We start from the raw sequence: 16,203 nt of genomic DNA, 5'->3' as shown, positions 1-16,203 counted from the left end.
ATGAAGTCATCACACTAATGTGACATGTCTCATATGTGTCTTTTTTATTGTCTTTTCATCTCCTGTGACTGGTTATTCCCCCACCCCTGTCGTTGGATGCCCCCTGACAGAAGGCCTCCACCCACCCTCTGATTCATGGGGTTCTGCTGGGTCGATGGTTCAGCCTGGTTATCCTTCCATGCTGGGTAACCCCCCCCATCTGAGCCAGCATGGTCCCTTCACTGCCATCAACCCCCAAGACAGACTGGTGAGCCTTCACTATCTATTTTAACATGTTGTTTTATGATTGGGACTCTTTGAGGGCACTTGTCTGCATGTCCATTGAAATCATCTGGTCTCTTTGCCATCTAGAAACGTCAGCCACTGCCCCTCTCACCCCAAAACTACCCCCTACATGGCAGTGAAGTGAACGGGGCTCACCCGGCTGGTTTCCACTCTGGCTCCAACAGCTATGGCGTTCCAAGTCACACGCCTCCTATTGCTGGTACAGACACTATTAGGAGAAACCCCATAACCCTGATCTTAATGAGTAGTGTCCACAAAGGGGAACTGCACTTTTTGGGGGATTTTCCTATAGTTCACAATCGTATAATGCCGGATGTATTTAAAAAAAATAAAAAAATTATTCTAACTCATAAATATACGTAAATAAAAGTCAGTTTAAACAGAGCCAATGGAAGGTCCTCTATTCTGCCCATAAAACCCAATAATTAACCATCCAAAAAGCGCCAACAATACTCATTTTGATTTTGTGGCTTGTATTTCAACTAAGTATTAGTGATATTGTTATTACAAGCGCTAACGCAGACAAACTTTTTATAGCGGCACCATAATCACAAGCTTGTGTGCCTATATTGACGCTGCTTCCTTGCTTGTGGAAGTCTATTGTAGATGATAAATCATGCCTCTCACCCGGATACTAGTAGGCTGAGGATGTATTCCGACAGCTAATTTAGACCCCTCAACGGCGAGAACGACACAAAAAGATGCTTTGTTCCACCCCCCCTTTTCTTCACGAGGACCTAAAGAGGACTATAACAAGGTTCTATTAATTGGCATCCTAATGACAGCAGACATTGTACAGTAAGTGATGTTTTATGTTTGTTGGCTCTTATGAAGTCTGCAGTGAGTAATAATCAGTGATGTTGGGGGGAAAAAGCAAACGTTGTGATGTGCTTTTTAAATGTTTTTATAAATGTTACTACATTACATATATAATTACAGTGTGTACATAAAACCTTAATGGACGTGTTTGGATGTTTTTGAAGGTCTTTTAAAGTTAAAGTACCAATGATTGTCACACACACTAGGTGTGGTGAAATGTATCCTCTGCATTTGACCCATCCCCTTGTTTATAGGCAGAATAGAGCGACTTCCATTGGCTCCATTGTGAGCGGACTTTTGATTGCATTTATTTACTATTTAGAATGCATAAAGAAATAAAAAAACATGCGTTCTTGTCATACTTAAGGATTGTGAATGATAGGCAAAATTAAAAAAAAAAAAAAGTGCAGTTCCCCTTTAATGTTTGTGGCCTTACGACAGCATTTATTTACACTGCAGGCCAAAGTGGGCCAAATAGGATTTTTTTCCAGCTGACTGTTTACACTGCAAGTAAAATGTGATCTTAATCAGAATCCAGTATAAACGCGCACAGGCCCCGATGGGGCCTCCAAGTTCGATAAAGTGAAAACAAATGACGTGGAAGGATTCTGTAAATGAACAAGGAAATCGCTACAAACTACAAAATAAAATACATTTTCCACACCTTAAAATGAGTGTTTTTTAATGTGAAAATAAATTAAAGTAATATAATGTGTGAATGGATATACATAGTGTAATATATTTGGGAGGGTTCTAATTTTCTTTATGGCTGTTCAGTAGAGGGGATACGGACATCGTTAGCTTCTGGTCCTTCAACAATCGCTATTTCTTAGGAATCAAAATATAATTTTGTTATAATATTGTTTGCGCACTATTGTCTAGTGGTGCACTGAAAATGTGGTCGTCTTAAATAGACTCACCAAAACCAGATGCTGGTGGGCTACATCTTTCCCCGCGCCCAAAGCTGATGAAAAAGTCATGTCGGGATGGCATTCAGGTCGCATTGCATTTGGACTCAAGTCACATTTGAAAAGATCAGATGGACTACCTCCTGATGTAGTCTGAATCTGATGCCAAAATATCAGATTTGTAGCACTTTGGAGCGTTTAGACTGGCAAAATAATCTGATCTGTGTCACTGGAGGGCAAACAAATTAGATTTTGTGTGCAGTGTAAACGGGGCCTAAATGACAGCACATTTTAATTGAAATATTTTCATTTCCTGTTCAGCCAATCGGGGAACAGTACCTGGAAGTTCTGGTGATGAGATTGGGAAAGCGCTGGCATCTGTAAGTTGTACATAGATGTGAAAATGAATGCAGGTGTGAAAACATGATTGTTTGTGTGCAGATCTATCCTTCAGACCCCAACAGCAATGGCTACTCTTCGTCCCCATCCACCCCTTCTGGTTCTCCTCAGGCTGCATCAGGTCAGTCAAACACTGACATTTTCTCTGCATTTGATATGGAGCCTTATCATGATTGCTTTTTAAATGTAGTGTCGTTTTTAGAGATGCACAATTATTTTTGTCACGCAGATACAGATAACTTATTTATATCTAGATTTGTTTTAAATTTTGAGTTAACTGTAATTTGTGCACGCTTTTCATTGCAGCTAGCTTTGTGGCAGCTTCTTTAGCATTGCGGGTACCATAGGCTTTCAAAACACTGTCATAGCGACAATGGCCTTTCAAGTGGCTGATTAGGTTTTAATGGGTTTTTTTTTTCTTCCTCGCAGAATGTTTGCACATTTTATGAAAATAGCACGCAAAAACTTCTTCTGAAACAATGAAGACTCAATCAATCAGAATCAGAAATACTTTATTAATCCCTGAGGGGAAATTAAGAGATGCCATGTTTGTTTACTGTGAGGTTTACAGGTTGTTTTCGAGCTGGACAATTCATCGAATTTTAATTTAGATTTCGGTTATGGCTTCTCACGATCATGAAAATATAACAATAAAACATTTAAAAAACGATTAATGGGCCGCGCAACGTGCATGCAAATTTGTAGCTTGTAGCGGTGAAATGGATGTGTGAGTGGGGAAAAAGACCACGTCTACTAGAAGTTTGGGATTTCATCATGGTTGCTACTTTTTATTTGACACGGAGCTAGTATGCCTCATCAATAATCCCTAAAATCAACAAAAAAAAGTAAGACGTCATTTCCACGTTCATGTAACCATGGATGGAGTCACATATTCGGCCAGTAAAGTGGAATCCGCTAATAAACGCAAAATAATATCATGGAAATTGACATATAAATGTAAGTGAAGTGCTGTTACTGTGAAGAGAAGGAACATTTGTTTGGGAAAATAATGTGTCCGGTACTGCTTACTCTTCCCCGAAACAGTCAAAGGCCCTGTCCTGAATAATGTCCATACAGTCACATGAAACAGCGACTAAACTATGAAGCTAAAACCAGCAAGAACAATCTGTACACCCACAAAACATCTCATCTGCTTGTGTTGTTGTGAACGACATCATCAATGTAAGATCACTGTACAAACAGCCTTATAGTTGTCTTATGACTCGTCAAGCTGAGAACAGCAGCACAGCACACTTCCTCCCTTTGCGCCACATCTGGTCTGACTGTGCTAACAGAATAAAGGTTTCAAATGAGTACCTTACTCAAGCATAATGTACTTAAAGCACTTTTTGATACATTTACACAATGATGCTTTGATTTAAAATATTGGTCAACATTGTCCAAAGATGTATTGCACCAATAGATGTGAGGATTTTTGTATTTAAATAGGAAATATTTGTCACAAAAAGCAATATAAGTTTAAAAGGTTAAAACGGTATTAATAACAATTCAAACAGAGAAAAACAGAATTGTATTGTTTTTTTAAATTGCTATTATTATTTAAATGTATTGTTATTACTATTATTATTTCACTTGTTGTGGTTTATTTGTTCCTAATGTATATCCTTTTTTTAGTTATAAAAAGACATGTTTTCAAATTAAGGAATAAACGTGATTACAATATCAATCAAAAATAATCGTGATTATTATTTTTGCCATAATTGTCCAGCCCTAGGTGGTTTACAGCATGCTGAGCTCAGCTAATTGAGGTAGAAGAAAAGAAGCACTTGATTTGCTCATCCTAGTCCACCTACACTACAGAGCGGCTAATCTTTCTTCATTAATTGTCATTATTATTGCCCCTATAATTATTTGGCTGATATTTTTTGTGCAGCCCAAGTTGTTTTCAAGTGATAGGACATTAGCTAGCATTGTCTGCAAATGATTTGTCATATTAAAACTCAGTCATTCAAATGATCTTTCAGCAGTGCTCATCCTCCAAATATAACTTAGGAGAGAGGAAGAACAAGTACAGTAAAAAATAAAGGTGGGGTCATTTCCCTGTTTGGTCTAGGGGTGACATCTTTCCACACATAAAATACTGCGAGTGGCATCTGATGAGAAAGATAAAACTATCAACTTGAATTGTTGTTTTAATACACGCAATTTGTTTCTTTTTTAGTATCTGCCTCCCAGTGGACAAGATCTTCTGGCCAAGCTACACCTTCACCTAGCTTTCATGGGGGACTTCAGGCAATGGTGAGGCTTTTAACATGGTCCTCTTCTGTGTCAGCTCCAAACCTAAAGCTTGTTCAGATTTGTAGGCCGATCCTGTCAGCTGTACTGGTAATGTCGTCATCTTTGCTCATATTATTTGCCTTCCCCCATCCCAAGCCTAATAAACTGGAGGACCGCCTGGATGAAGCTCTTAACGTTCTTCAGCGCCATGCCAGTGGGCAAGGAGGAGCAGGACTAGCTGAGATGCAGAGTCTGCTGGCATCTGGTTTGGGCTTACCTCCAGCCTTTAGCAGTGCAGCACTCGGCCTTGCCAGTCGCCTGCCTGGCCTGGTGAGATGCATGAAGTCGGCCATTGCTTTGAAACACTGTTAACATTGTTTGTCTTACAGCTCACCGGTCACCTTGAGGACTCTGCGAGACTGCCCTCTAGTGGAGGACTTGTGCATGGTCACCACGGCTCCACGTCTGCTCTGCCAGGCTCTCAGACTGATAGTTTCACCAGTAGGTCCTTCTTTGCTGTGAGAAATATTGAGAAACTTATACCTTCCGTCCTGTGTTTTTTAATGACAGGCTTGGTGAACAGCCTAAGTCGTTCCAGTGGCGCTGACATTAAACGAGAGAGCAAGCAGGACGATGACAACTGCTCCATGACTGACAAGTCAGAGGACGAGAACAAAGAGCTAAATGCCCATCTTCTATCAAGGTACCTTTTGTTTGACATAGTCTCATTTATAGCAGGTAATCATCAACATAATATTAAATATAGATGTTGTTCATGTTCAAGGGCTTATGGACAACAACTTGGTTTTGAATACGTCCAATTTACAGCAAATTGATAAGAAATAAAGCAAACAAGTACACATACCGTATTTTTCGGATTATAATTCGCTCCGGAGTAAAAATCGCACACCGGCCGAAAATGCATAATAAAGAAGGAAAAAACATATATACGTCGCACTGGAGTATAAGTCGCATTTTTGGGGGAAATTTATTTGATAAAAGCCAACACCAAGAATAGTGAAGTGAATTACATTTATATAGCGCTTTTTCTCAAGTGACTCAAAGCGCATTACATAGTGAAACCCAATATCTAAGTTACATTTAAAGCAGTGTGGGTGGCACTGGGAGCAGGTGGGTAAAGTGTCTTGCCCAAGGACACAACGGCAGTGACTAGGATGGCGGAAGCGGGGATCGAACCTGCAACCCTCAAGTTGCTGGCACAGCCGCTCTACCAACCGAGCTATACCGCCCCAAGAATAGACATTTGAAAGGCAATTTAAAATAAATGAAGAATAGTGAACATCTGGCTGAATAAGTGTACGTTATATGAGGCATAAATAACCAACTGGTATGTTAACGTAACATATTATGGTAAGAGTCATTCAAATAACTATAACATATAGAACATGCTATACAATCTGTCACTCCTAATCGCTAAATCCCATGAAATCTTCCTCCTCGTTGTCGCTCCTAGTATGCGCCGCTCCCTTTCTTTCTGCTGCTCGATCGCCGTTTTCTGCTGCATATTTCACTACGTCCAGCTTGTAATATGCAGTATATGATTTCCTTTTCCCTGCCGTTTTTGTTCAGCCCTTCTCAGTTTTTATAAGTTACCGCCAATGTTGAAATAATCTATTTTAATAGCTATGGATGTAGCAGCAGTTAGCATCCAATGACCCACAATGCACTTCTGCCATGACCCGCCCCCGCCGAATTCTTATTGGTTGACGTGTGTGTGACGATTGCTGACATTTGCTTCGTTTCTTACGCGAATGAGATAAATAATATTATTTGATATTTTACGGTATTGTGTTAATAATTTCACACATAAGTCGCTCCGGAGTATAAGTCGCACCCCCGGCCAAACTATGAAAAAAAACTGCGAGTTATAATGGTAAAAATACGGTAATGAACAGCTTTGCAAGTCATGACCTACCCTCGGTAATAATGTGTTATTAGAAAGCAACACTTCACCTACATGCCCCACTCAGGTGTGTACATGTTAACACATGTTGTTTCCTTCCCTCCTCATCTGCTATTGACTAGTCTGAATGATGATGAGGATGACGATGATGAAGACCTACCAGTGGAGATTAAAGCTGGGCGGGAGAAAGTGCGCAGGATGGCAAACAATGCCCGCGAGCGGCTCCGTGTGCGGGACATCAACGAGGCCTTTAAGGAGCTGGGCCGCATGTGTCAGCTCCATCTGAACTATGAGAAACCGCAGACCAAATTGAACGTACTCCAACAGGCCGTTAACGTTATTCTCAACCTGGAGCAGCAAGTCCGAGGTCAGTGGGTGTCCAGGGAGGAAGGAGGAGGAGGGGAAGGTCAACTCTCACATAGCTTCATGCTCCTATGTGACACACAAGCTTGCTCATGTTACTTGCTACACATCCATCAATTCAAAAAGTACAGTGATGCCTCAACTTACAAGCACCTTTGAGTAACTCCAAACACTTGATATAAAATGAAGTCAATTTAATCTGTGCTTATTCCTACTAAACATTTTAACACGCCCTTTAATAAGAAAAACAAACAAAATAGATAAGTAGTTTCATGAAGTAATGCAATAACTAATGTGTTGTCTCCTTCAAGCTGCTTCTTTGAAGCAACTCCTAGTGCTGCTTGATTGTTGATCTGGCAATAACAATATCAATCAATGTTTATTTATATAGCCCTAAATCACAAGTGTCTCAAAGGGCTGCACAAGCCACAACGCCATCCTGGGTACAGAGCCCACAATCATAATCATCTCAATACATACCACCACATCCTTCTTTACCTTGCACACGCACCTCTTTGAGTGACAGCTAATGCTTGCTCATCCACTTTGTAGAATCAGTAGAAAAGAAGACGTCGGGCAGACCATTGGTCAGCTTCTCTATATTTTCATGGAATAATGTCCCATCTTGTTTTGGCACAGAAGCTGAATTCAGTCAATGCGGTTGCGCTACTTGGTAGAGTTGCTACACAGCAGGCCGTGTTTTAATGCTTTGTTTTTCTGATGCGCTTTGCACTCACATCCCCGCCGTTCCAGTGGTTGGAGGGCAGGATTGTGTGGATCTCTGGCTGTGTGCAGTTTCTTGATTTGATAGGAACATTTACAGTACAAATAAATGTTCATCTGTTGTCGTCAGACAAAGGCAAAGTGACAGGAAGTACATTTAGTGTTTCAACTCCATATAATTACAGATGTGATGTGAAGTGAAATGAATTATATTTGTATAGCGCTTTTCTCTAGTGACTCAAAGCGCTTTACATAGTGAAAGCCAATATCTAAGTTACATTTAAACCAATGTGGGTGGCACTGGGAGCAAGTGGGTAAAGTGTCTTGCCCAAGGACACAATGGCAGTGACTAGGATGGCGGAAGTGGGGATCGAACCTGGAACCCTCAAGTTGCTGGCACGGCCACTCTAGCAACCGAGCTATATTGTGGGGCGGTATAGCTCAATGATGTGGACAAGTACGACTTCAACCAGTACCTGAAATAATGCACACACCACTTGGAGTGACTTGTACGTTGAGGTAGCACTGTCCATCCTTTACGTGGCCTCCAAAGTGAGGACCAATAAGTACGGAGATGAAGTTGTGTGACTGTTTGTCAATTCTCTGATGCTGGTAGCACATACTGTCTGTCGTCATGCAGTATGTGTCGCCCACTATCACCTCCTTTTTGGTTTTTGTTTCTGCTGCTTGCTCATCTTGTCTTTAGAAAGACAACTATTAACCTGTCTGCACCTTGCTCTCCATCCATGCACCGCTCTACCTTCTTTCTATGATGCTCTCAGCTTGTGATCTATTTCATTAACCTTCATTCATAGTTGGTGCATTGCTTCTTCTCTCCTTTTGCTTCTCGTGTTCTCTTCATATTTTCTGTCCTTCTGCTGGATAGTCGTCAAATCCCCTCAACTTCCATCCTGGACCTCAGTGAGCCTTCAGATCTAAAACTAGATGTATTTATTGAATGTAGCGTATGAAAACTTAGGTTAAGACATCCGCCTGATGCTCTCTGGCCTGGCCCACTCCACTGGGATGTTTCTTCAGACATTTCAAATGGAATCCTCCTTGACATTTAGATCAAATAACTGCTAAATTCCCAGTAGAAGCAATATTTACATGTGCATCTTTACGATGAAGTACAGTATGTTGGGCCAAGGGTATGTGAACTAGCCCCATCAAGCGCTCTCCTCCTAGCTGCAGTGTTGTCACAGTGAGCGATGAGAACCTCAGTGCCGAGGAGAAGGAGCAGAGGGAGCGTGAGCGGCGCCTAGCTAACAGTGCTCGGGAGCGGGTGCGTGTGCGAGACATAAACGAGGCCTTCAGAGAGCTGGGCAGGATGTGTCAGATTCACCTGCAGAGCGACAAGGCCCAGACCAAGCTGGGCATCTTGCAGCAGGCCGTCCAGGTCATACTGGGCTTGGAGAAGCAGGTGCGAGGTAGGTCAGCCAGCTAGGGGAACATCTCCTCCTAAAGGTCATGTTGTAACATCTCTTTCATAAAGCAGGAGAAGATATGAGGAAGGACATCTGTGCTACTCTGCCTCTCATCCTACTTTCTCTTTTTCTTGCTTTTCACCATTGCTTCTTCTTTATTGTCAGAAGGGATTGTGCCCTTACTATGTCTGTCTGCTTTCTGCAAAGAGCGTAACCTCAACCCAAAGGCTGCCTGCCTGAAGAGAAGAGAGGAGGAGAAAGTGTCGGGTGTGGACCCTCAGATGCAGCTGGGTGGGGGTCTCTGAGGTGACACTATAAGCCATATGTAATTCCAAGGTTAGTTCTCACAGTGATGCTGATTAGTCATCCATGTCATGTGTTTTCTTCTCCTTTCTCTTGCAGCCGTTTGAACACGTGGCCTTAATCTCTGCTTGTGACGCACCGGAGTGTTCTTTGGACAGACTAAGAAGGGCCACAATGACACAAATGTGTGTTCATCTTTACACCTTTCACCCAAGGACACCAATGTGAAGACACCATCATGTTTTTCCAAGACTTTCTTAAGAAAAGAAAGAATGCTTTATGTTTTTGGATCAGAAAGACATTTGGGATCATTTACAACTTTGATTCAAGTTGGTATTATCTGTTAAATATGTGGCATTCTCCCCTGCCACGGAGGTCCTACATCTTGAAGAAGCAAAGGAAGACATGTTCCATCAACAACCTCCATCCATGTTGGAAGCCTCTCGTAGAAAGAGGGGTCTGATATAGATATATATACAGTATAAATTAGGGCTGCAACTAACCATTCATTTGATAATCGATTAATCTGTCGATTATTACTTCGATTAATAATCGGATAAAAGAGACAAACTACATTTCTATCCTTTCCAGTATTTTATTGGGGAAAAAACGCATACTGGCACCAGACTTATTTTGTTAATTGTTTCTCAGCTGTTTGTACATGTTGCAGTTCATAAATAAAGGTTTAAAAAAAAAAAAAAAAAAATTACCCATGCGCATAGCATAGATCCAACGAATCGATGACTAAATGAATCATCAACTATTTTGTTAATCGATTAGTTGTTGCAGCCCTAATATATATATATATTTCTTACTCTGCTTGATGAGGTAATACTGACCTGTCTGGTGTTTTTCCTCCTCGTAAACCGTGGATCCTACGGGTCACTGCCATGCAAGTGGAATGAAAAGACTCCACAGCTTCTAGACTTCATGTGTTCAGATCTGGTCTTAGCACTCATCCTGGACAGTCCATTCACAAAAGGGGCATTTTTTTTCTTGTTTTAGAAACAACATGCGACATATTTTGCTTCAGTAACTTTCTTTCTTAGATAAGTGTCAGACCATGATACAGTCTTGCAATTAAGAATATTATTATTTCATGCAGATGGCCTTTTGAACTCCAGTTGGACCAATCAGGATGCAGATTATTTCCAGGTCTGAGCGCTTCCAATTTGTAATGGAAAACATACGTGAGTGTTGAAAGGGATCATGAGGTTTGAAATCCTAAGTAAGTAAGTTGCCACTATTGACTTGCACGCTTGTTTTTTTCTTCCATTTTGAACAACTGCAAAGCCTCTTTGTAACGATCTTCCTTTTGTAGAACTTGTTAGCCATGTTTTTATGTTCATGTTTTTCCCCCCCACTTTGTAAAATAGTTATGGAGAGTTGGGGTTTATACATTTGGGATGATTCTTTCTTTTTTGTTTACATTGTTTGAATTGAAGACAACCTTTTTTAAGATTATGGGAACAAAGTGAGGTGTTGTGCCAGGTGCCTGCAAATGTTAGAAATGACAACAGTCTGGCTTGTAATGTCACATGTTGTGATAACCTTTTTTCTTCTTTCTGTGCAAACTTGGCATTTGTATTTCAATTCCTCACCTATTTTGAAACAGTATTTAGGGTTTTTCTCCATAATGTCCGATGTTAGTTCATTTGAGGTGGTGGCACAATTCAACTCAATTCTAATAGAAATCATCATCCTGAATTCATAAGGGGGGCTTAGTCATTTCCCTGACTTTGGGGAGTTTTATAATGGTTACTCACCAGTGCCTGAATATTCCTGTTACACATTGCATATAATAACACGGGTTTAAAAGATGTAGTTCAGCTGAAGAATTTATTGAGGCTGACCAACAACCTGGTCTATAACTGGTCAAATACTTAGTGATTTATATTTGAATTTGTTTTAATCATGTACATTCATATGTATGATATATCAAGACAAAAACCTTACACGGTGATGTGTAACCTTATTTGTCTCACTTGCTGAGTATGCCTATGAATGGCCCCTAACTTTTATTTTGTCTGAAAAGAAGTCTTGTGATTACCTTGCAAATGATCACAAATGACTTGTATTTGTTTATGTAAATGTTTTTTTTACAGTTTGCAAGTATAAAAGCATACCATTTTCTTTATTAGAGAACTTTTTGTCATCTACAGCAAATGACTTCCTACAGCTCTTTCTGTCTTTATGAATATTTGAGGGCAATATCTGTGTAGGCCATGTCCTCAGAGTGCCTCCACTTTCCTATTTTTATATATAAAGTAGATATTGACAACTGTTGTGTATATAACAGTAATGTAGCAATAAATGTGCCATTTTTAATAGCAATGCTTACTGTTGTTCATTGTCTTCTAAAATTCACGTTACACTGCTAAGATATTTTAGCAGTGTAACGTGAATTTTATTTTCACTCAACTTTATATATATAATATATATATACACCAGTGACGTGCGGTGAGGTTGATGGCTGGTGAGGCACTGACTTCATCACAGTCAGATTTACAAACATATGAACCCTAAAGAGTATCTTATTCACCATTTGATTGGCAGCAGTTAACGGGTTATGTTTAAAAGCTCATACCAGCATTCTTCCCTGCTTGGCACTCAGCATCAAGGCTTGGAATTGGGGGTTAAATCACCAAAAATGATTCCTGGGCGCGGCACCGCTGCTGCCCACTGCTCCCCTCACCTCCCAGGGGGTGAACAAGGGGATGGGTCAAATGCAGATGACAAATGTCATTACACCTAGTGTGTGTGTGACAATCATTGGTACTTTAACTTAACTTTAACTTTACACATACAAACTGTAGCACACAAAAAAGCACATTTAATAAAAAAAAAACATTATTATGGTCTTACCTTTACTTAGAAATGAAGTCCATGCGCCGCAACTAAAGCCCTCACTTAAACTTTCCACGTGCAAGATTGAATCTATTTAAAAAAAAGTGTAACCGAGGGTTTATAAATGTGGCCTATACTGTATGAAACTACAAAATAACAAACACGGAGGCTCCAGTTTACACGAGGACCACTTTATTTACCTTCTTTCAAAAACCTCCGCAACGTGACATCACTTCCGCTCTTAGCGCCTTCAAAATAAGAGCTCAAGGCATATACTGTATAACAGCGCATAACAGGAACTTAACATCACAAAGAGGAAAGCCCATGAAAATAGGTTACAAAAGTTATTTAATAAGAAGCCAAAAAGTGCAAAAACAATAATGTTGGTGTTGGAGGAGTTGTGAATTAGATACACCTGCAGTCTGCAGGTGTACCTAATGTTGTGTCCCAGTAGTCATTCACAACTCCTCCAACACCAACATTATTGTTTTTGCACTTTTTGGCTTCTTATGAAATATTTTTTTGAAATAGATTCAATCTTGCACGTGGAAAGTTTAAGTGTGGGCTTTAGTTGATATAACAATTCTACGGCGGGGGTGCAGGAGGCGAGCCTCAGCCAGTGCGTCTTTTGCAGCCATTTTATGATCGCTCAGCACAAGAAATACGTTACACACATACAGTTGTTGACAAAATACACTGTACATTATATACCTCAGCTAACTAAACTATGGAAATGTATAATATAGTTCATATAGCAATACGGTCTCACTGCACAGCAGGCCAGCAGTTAGCCGAGTTCATCCATGTTGCGGCACTGAGTGACGTGCCTCAACTGGCTGCTGTTCACCGCACCGTCTCTTCTCAGTATTTGAACGGCAAATGTGAAAATTCAGCGATTTTGAATAAAAATAATCTAAAACTGGTGAAGTTAAATAGAAAATAACTTTATAGTATAATCACTGGATACATATAACAATTTTAAAAAAAAAATTTCTTTTTACATTTTTTTTCTTTCCATGATGGCAGGTGAGGCCCCGCCTCACCTGCCTCTAGTGACTGCACGTGACTGGTATATATATATATGTATATATGTATGTATGTATATATATGTATGTATGTGTGTGTGTGTGTGTGTAAGAGTTAAAGACTAGAAATCGTCAGCATGTAGTGACGTAGTCCCATCACGCTGCAATACGGCAGTCATCCACTAGAGGACAGAAGCGACCAGTTTGTGCACGTTTGTCTCCTTATGCGCATGCGTACGAGCGGGTTCCTAGTCTAACCTTAACCGGAAGTTGCTAGCAGCTGCGCGTCGTGTGCTAGAAGGTGCTAGAAGGTGCTAGAAGTCACTACCATGTTGAGTAAAGTGCTCGGTCAGAAATATGTGGCCATTGCTAAGTCGTGGTAAGGCATTTATTCTCATTTTGTTTGGACGAAGAGGAGAAGGATTTATTAAGGGTTGTATTTAGCGGACGGATTGTAACCTCTGCTAGCATTAGCTGTTAGCCTAGCTGAGGTCATAGCTGTTTACATGCAAATATTAACATACATTGACTACTTTAAATTAACATCAATTCACCTCTATTCTCTGGCTACAATTAACATCCATGTTTTACATTGACTACTTTAAATTAACATCACTTCACCTCTATTCTCTGGCTACAATTAACATCCATGTTTTACATTGACTACTTTAAATCAACATCAATTCACCTTAATTCTCTGTCTACATTATCTTATTAAAAAATAAGGTGTATTTGTCCAGGTTATATTTGCTATAATCATAATATTTATTGCCCAATATGAAATATTGCAGTTTCCATCTCTGTTAAATGTATTCTTATTTGTTTGTTAAATGTATTCACGTATGTGTTTGTTAAATGTGTTCACTTATTTGTTTGTTAAATGTATTGTTATGTTTGTTAAATGTGTTCACTTATTTGTTTGTTAAATGTATTCTTATTTGTTTGTTAAATGTATTCACTTATTTGTTTGTTAAATGTATTCTTATGTTTGTTAAATGTATTCTTATTTGTTTGTAAAATGTGTTCACTTATTTGTTTGTTAAATGTATTCTTATTTGTTTGTTAAATGTATTCTTATTTGTTTGTTAAATGTATTCATTTATTTGTTTGTTAAATGTATTCACTTATTTGTTTGTTAAATGTATTCTTATTTGTTTGTTAAATGTATTCTTATTTGTTTGTTAAATGTATTCATTTATTTGTTTGTTAAATGTATTCACTTATTTGTTTGTTAAATGTATTCTTATTTGTTTGTCAAATGTATTCTTATTTGTTTGTTAAATGTATTCACTTGTGTATTCTTATTTGTTTGTTAAATGTATTCACTTGTTTGTTAAATGTATTCACTTATTTGTTTGTTAAATGTATTCTTATTTGTTTGTTAAATGTATTCACTTATTTGTTTGTTAAATGTATTCTTATTTGTTTGTTAAATGTATTCACTTATTTGTTTGTTAAATGTATTCTTATTTGTTTGTTAAATGTATTCACTTGTTTGTTAAATGTATTCACTTATTTGTTTGTTAAATGTATTCTTATTTGTTTGTTAAATGTATTCACTTGTTTGTTAAATGTATTCACTTGTTTGTTAAATGTATTCACTTATTTGTTTGTTAAATGTATTCTTATTTGTTTGTTAAATGTATTCACTTATTAGTTTTCCCCGCAGGATGCCCACACTTGCTGTTTGGGGAACAGTCGGCGGCGTAGCCTTGGTTCACTTCACGGACTGGCGATTGTTCCTGGACTATGTGCCCTACATCAGTGGCAAGTTCAAGAAGGACTAACCAGGTTAGTAGTGACTGGTTATTACATGAATATTGCATTTAAATAGATGAGGTGTAATTGACTTACATTATCTGTAAGATGCTGCACCATCTTGGTGGTCAAGTTTCGTTCTTACCAAGCATTTAAAGTGGCTTTTTAGCACAAGGAGGTTCTTATGCCTAAATTAGCAATCACCTCTCTCACACAGAGCACATTAAAGACTTATAAAATGATAATGGAACAGTAATAAAAAGAGGGGGAAAAAAGATTTGACCATTGTGGTTGACTTTCACGCAGGAAAGGTGTTGCAATGATGTTTGGCATTTCTCACCTTTTTAATCATGTCTTTCCTTTTCTTTTGACGCACTGCCGTCAGAGGAGTCTGCCTTATGCTTGGAAGACAAAATAAAGAATAAAAGGGATTTTGTCCTCCTTCACTGTAGCTTTCTGCGACACACTATTTACAGAACACACTGCATCATTGTCTCCCAACTACAAAATATTGTGAACCGAGGACCTCCTTCACTCTCCAGTATTTAAAAGCATTAACACTGTGTTAAGTTGTCCCTTGCATGGAAGCTCACTGAAACCATTTTCAATGACTTATTTCAAATATTAGTTTTATCAATCTGGACGTGCGCATTTTGATCATTTTTGTGTTCTCCTGGCAGTTTGTTGGAGATGATGAACAAGGACTGCAGCCAACGCTGTTTTGCACTGAACTCCAAGCCAACTGTCATTTTCATCCTGCTGCTGCAACAACCATCATCAGTACACTTGGGCTTCAATCTTTGATGATATGAAAATAGAGACAATGCACAGACTTTTTAATTGTTTTCCCTCGTGCAGTTTGAGCTTCTTATTTTACTCATTAGTTTCTGATGTGCTGTCAGCCTCGTCTGATTTAAATGTTCAGCTCTGTAAAACTGTTTTGGAAGAGTAAAAAGTATGTCAAAGAACTCATGTTGTGTGTCATTATTCCTGCTGCTCTCATACCTTTTAAGTGGTGTAATAGTTATAAAAATAAAATACAACATTGCATTGTAAAAGATGTTAATACTGCTTTATACTCACTTATACTTTTTTTTAATGTAAGGTGTTGTTTTGCATATATATAATGAGGTTTTCTTACCTGGTGAAGGATATATGTCCCAGTCGTCACTGGCGCACTAGTT

The 16,203-nt window shown here is 39.0% G+C and overlaps 2 protein-coding genes across 8 annotated transcripts in view; both read left to right on the top strand.

Moving 5' to 3' along the window:
* The window catches only part of LOC133618383 (transcription factor E2-alpha-like), a 33,588-nt gene extending 21,869 nt beyond the window's left edge, over window positions 1–11,719 (top strand). For 3 of the 7 annotated variants that reach the window (XM_061978687.2, XM_061978686.2, XM_061978684.2), the window contains 10 exons: window positions 111–247; window positions 352–484; window positions 2,334–2,392; window positions 2,454–2,532; window positions 4,594–4,670; window positions 4,806–4,979; window positions 5,039–5,352; window positions 6,696–6,940; window positions 9,294–9,422; window positions 9,489–11,719. In XM_061978687.2, the coding sequence (XP_061834671.1) occupies window positions 111–247; window positions 352–484; window positions 2,334–2,392; window positions 2,454–2,532; window positions 4,594–4,670; window positions 4,806–4,979; window positions 5,039–5,352; window positions 6,696–6,940; window positions 9,294–9,391 (1,316 nt within the window). In that variant the 3' untranslated portion in view covers window positions 9,392–9,422; window positions 9,489–11,719. Of the gene's footprint in view, window positions 1–110; window positions 248–351; window positions 485–2,333; window positions 2,393–2,453; window positions 2,533–4,593; window positions 4,671–4,805; window positions 4,980–5,038; window positions 5,353–6,695; window positions 6,941–8,847; window positions 9,090–9,293; window positions 9,423–9,488 lie in introns of all 7 variants that reach the window. The other 4 variants (XM_061978690.2, XM_061978689.2, XM_061978688.2 and 1 more) reach the window with 4 other exon arrangements.
* A 1,775-nt stretch (window positions 11,720–13,494) lies between these two features.
* Window positions 13,495–15,987, top strand: LOC133618386 (cytochrome b-c1 complex subunit 10-like). Its single transcript, XM_061978692.1, has 3 exons — window positions 13,495–13,640; window positions 14,931–15,052; window positions 15,700–15,987. Exons 1-2 carry the CDS (start codon window positions 13,591–13,593, stop codon window positions 15,046–15,048), a joined length of 168 nt encoding a protein of 55 aa, XP_061834676.1. The 5' UTR covers window positions 13,495–13,590; the 3' UTR covers window positions 15,049–15,052; window positions 15,700–15,987.
* Window positions 15,988–16,203: the final 216 nt, after the last annotated feature.

Source organism: Nerophis lumbriciformis, linkage group LG19 (assembly GCF_033978685.3).
Source record: "Nerophis lumbriciformis linkage group LG19, RoL_Nlum_v2.1, whole genome shotgun sequence".
NCBI lineage: Eukaryota > Metazoa > Chordata > Actinopteri > Syngnathiformes > Syngnathidae > Nerophis > Nerophis lumbriciformis.
The sequence above is the reverse complement of the archived record's forward strand: the minus strand, read 5'-3'. Positions and strand labels throughout refer to the sequence as shown.

Bases quoted from the DNA above. Each gene is read 5' to 3' on its own strand.
- LOC133618386 (XM_061978692.1), top strand. From the start codon at position 13,591: ATGTTGAGTAAAGTGCTCGGTCAGAAATATGTGGCCATTGCTAAGTCG. The intron at 13,641-14,930 runs GTAAGGCATTTA...TTTTCCCCGCAG, and splicing joins GTGGCCATTGCTAAGTCGTG to GATGCCCACACTTGCTGTTT.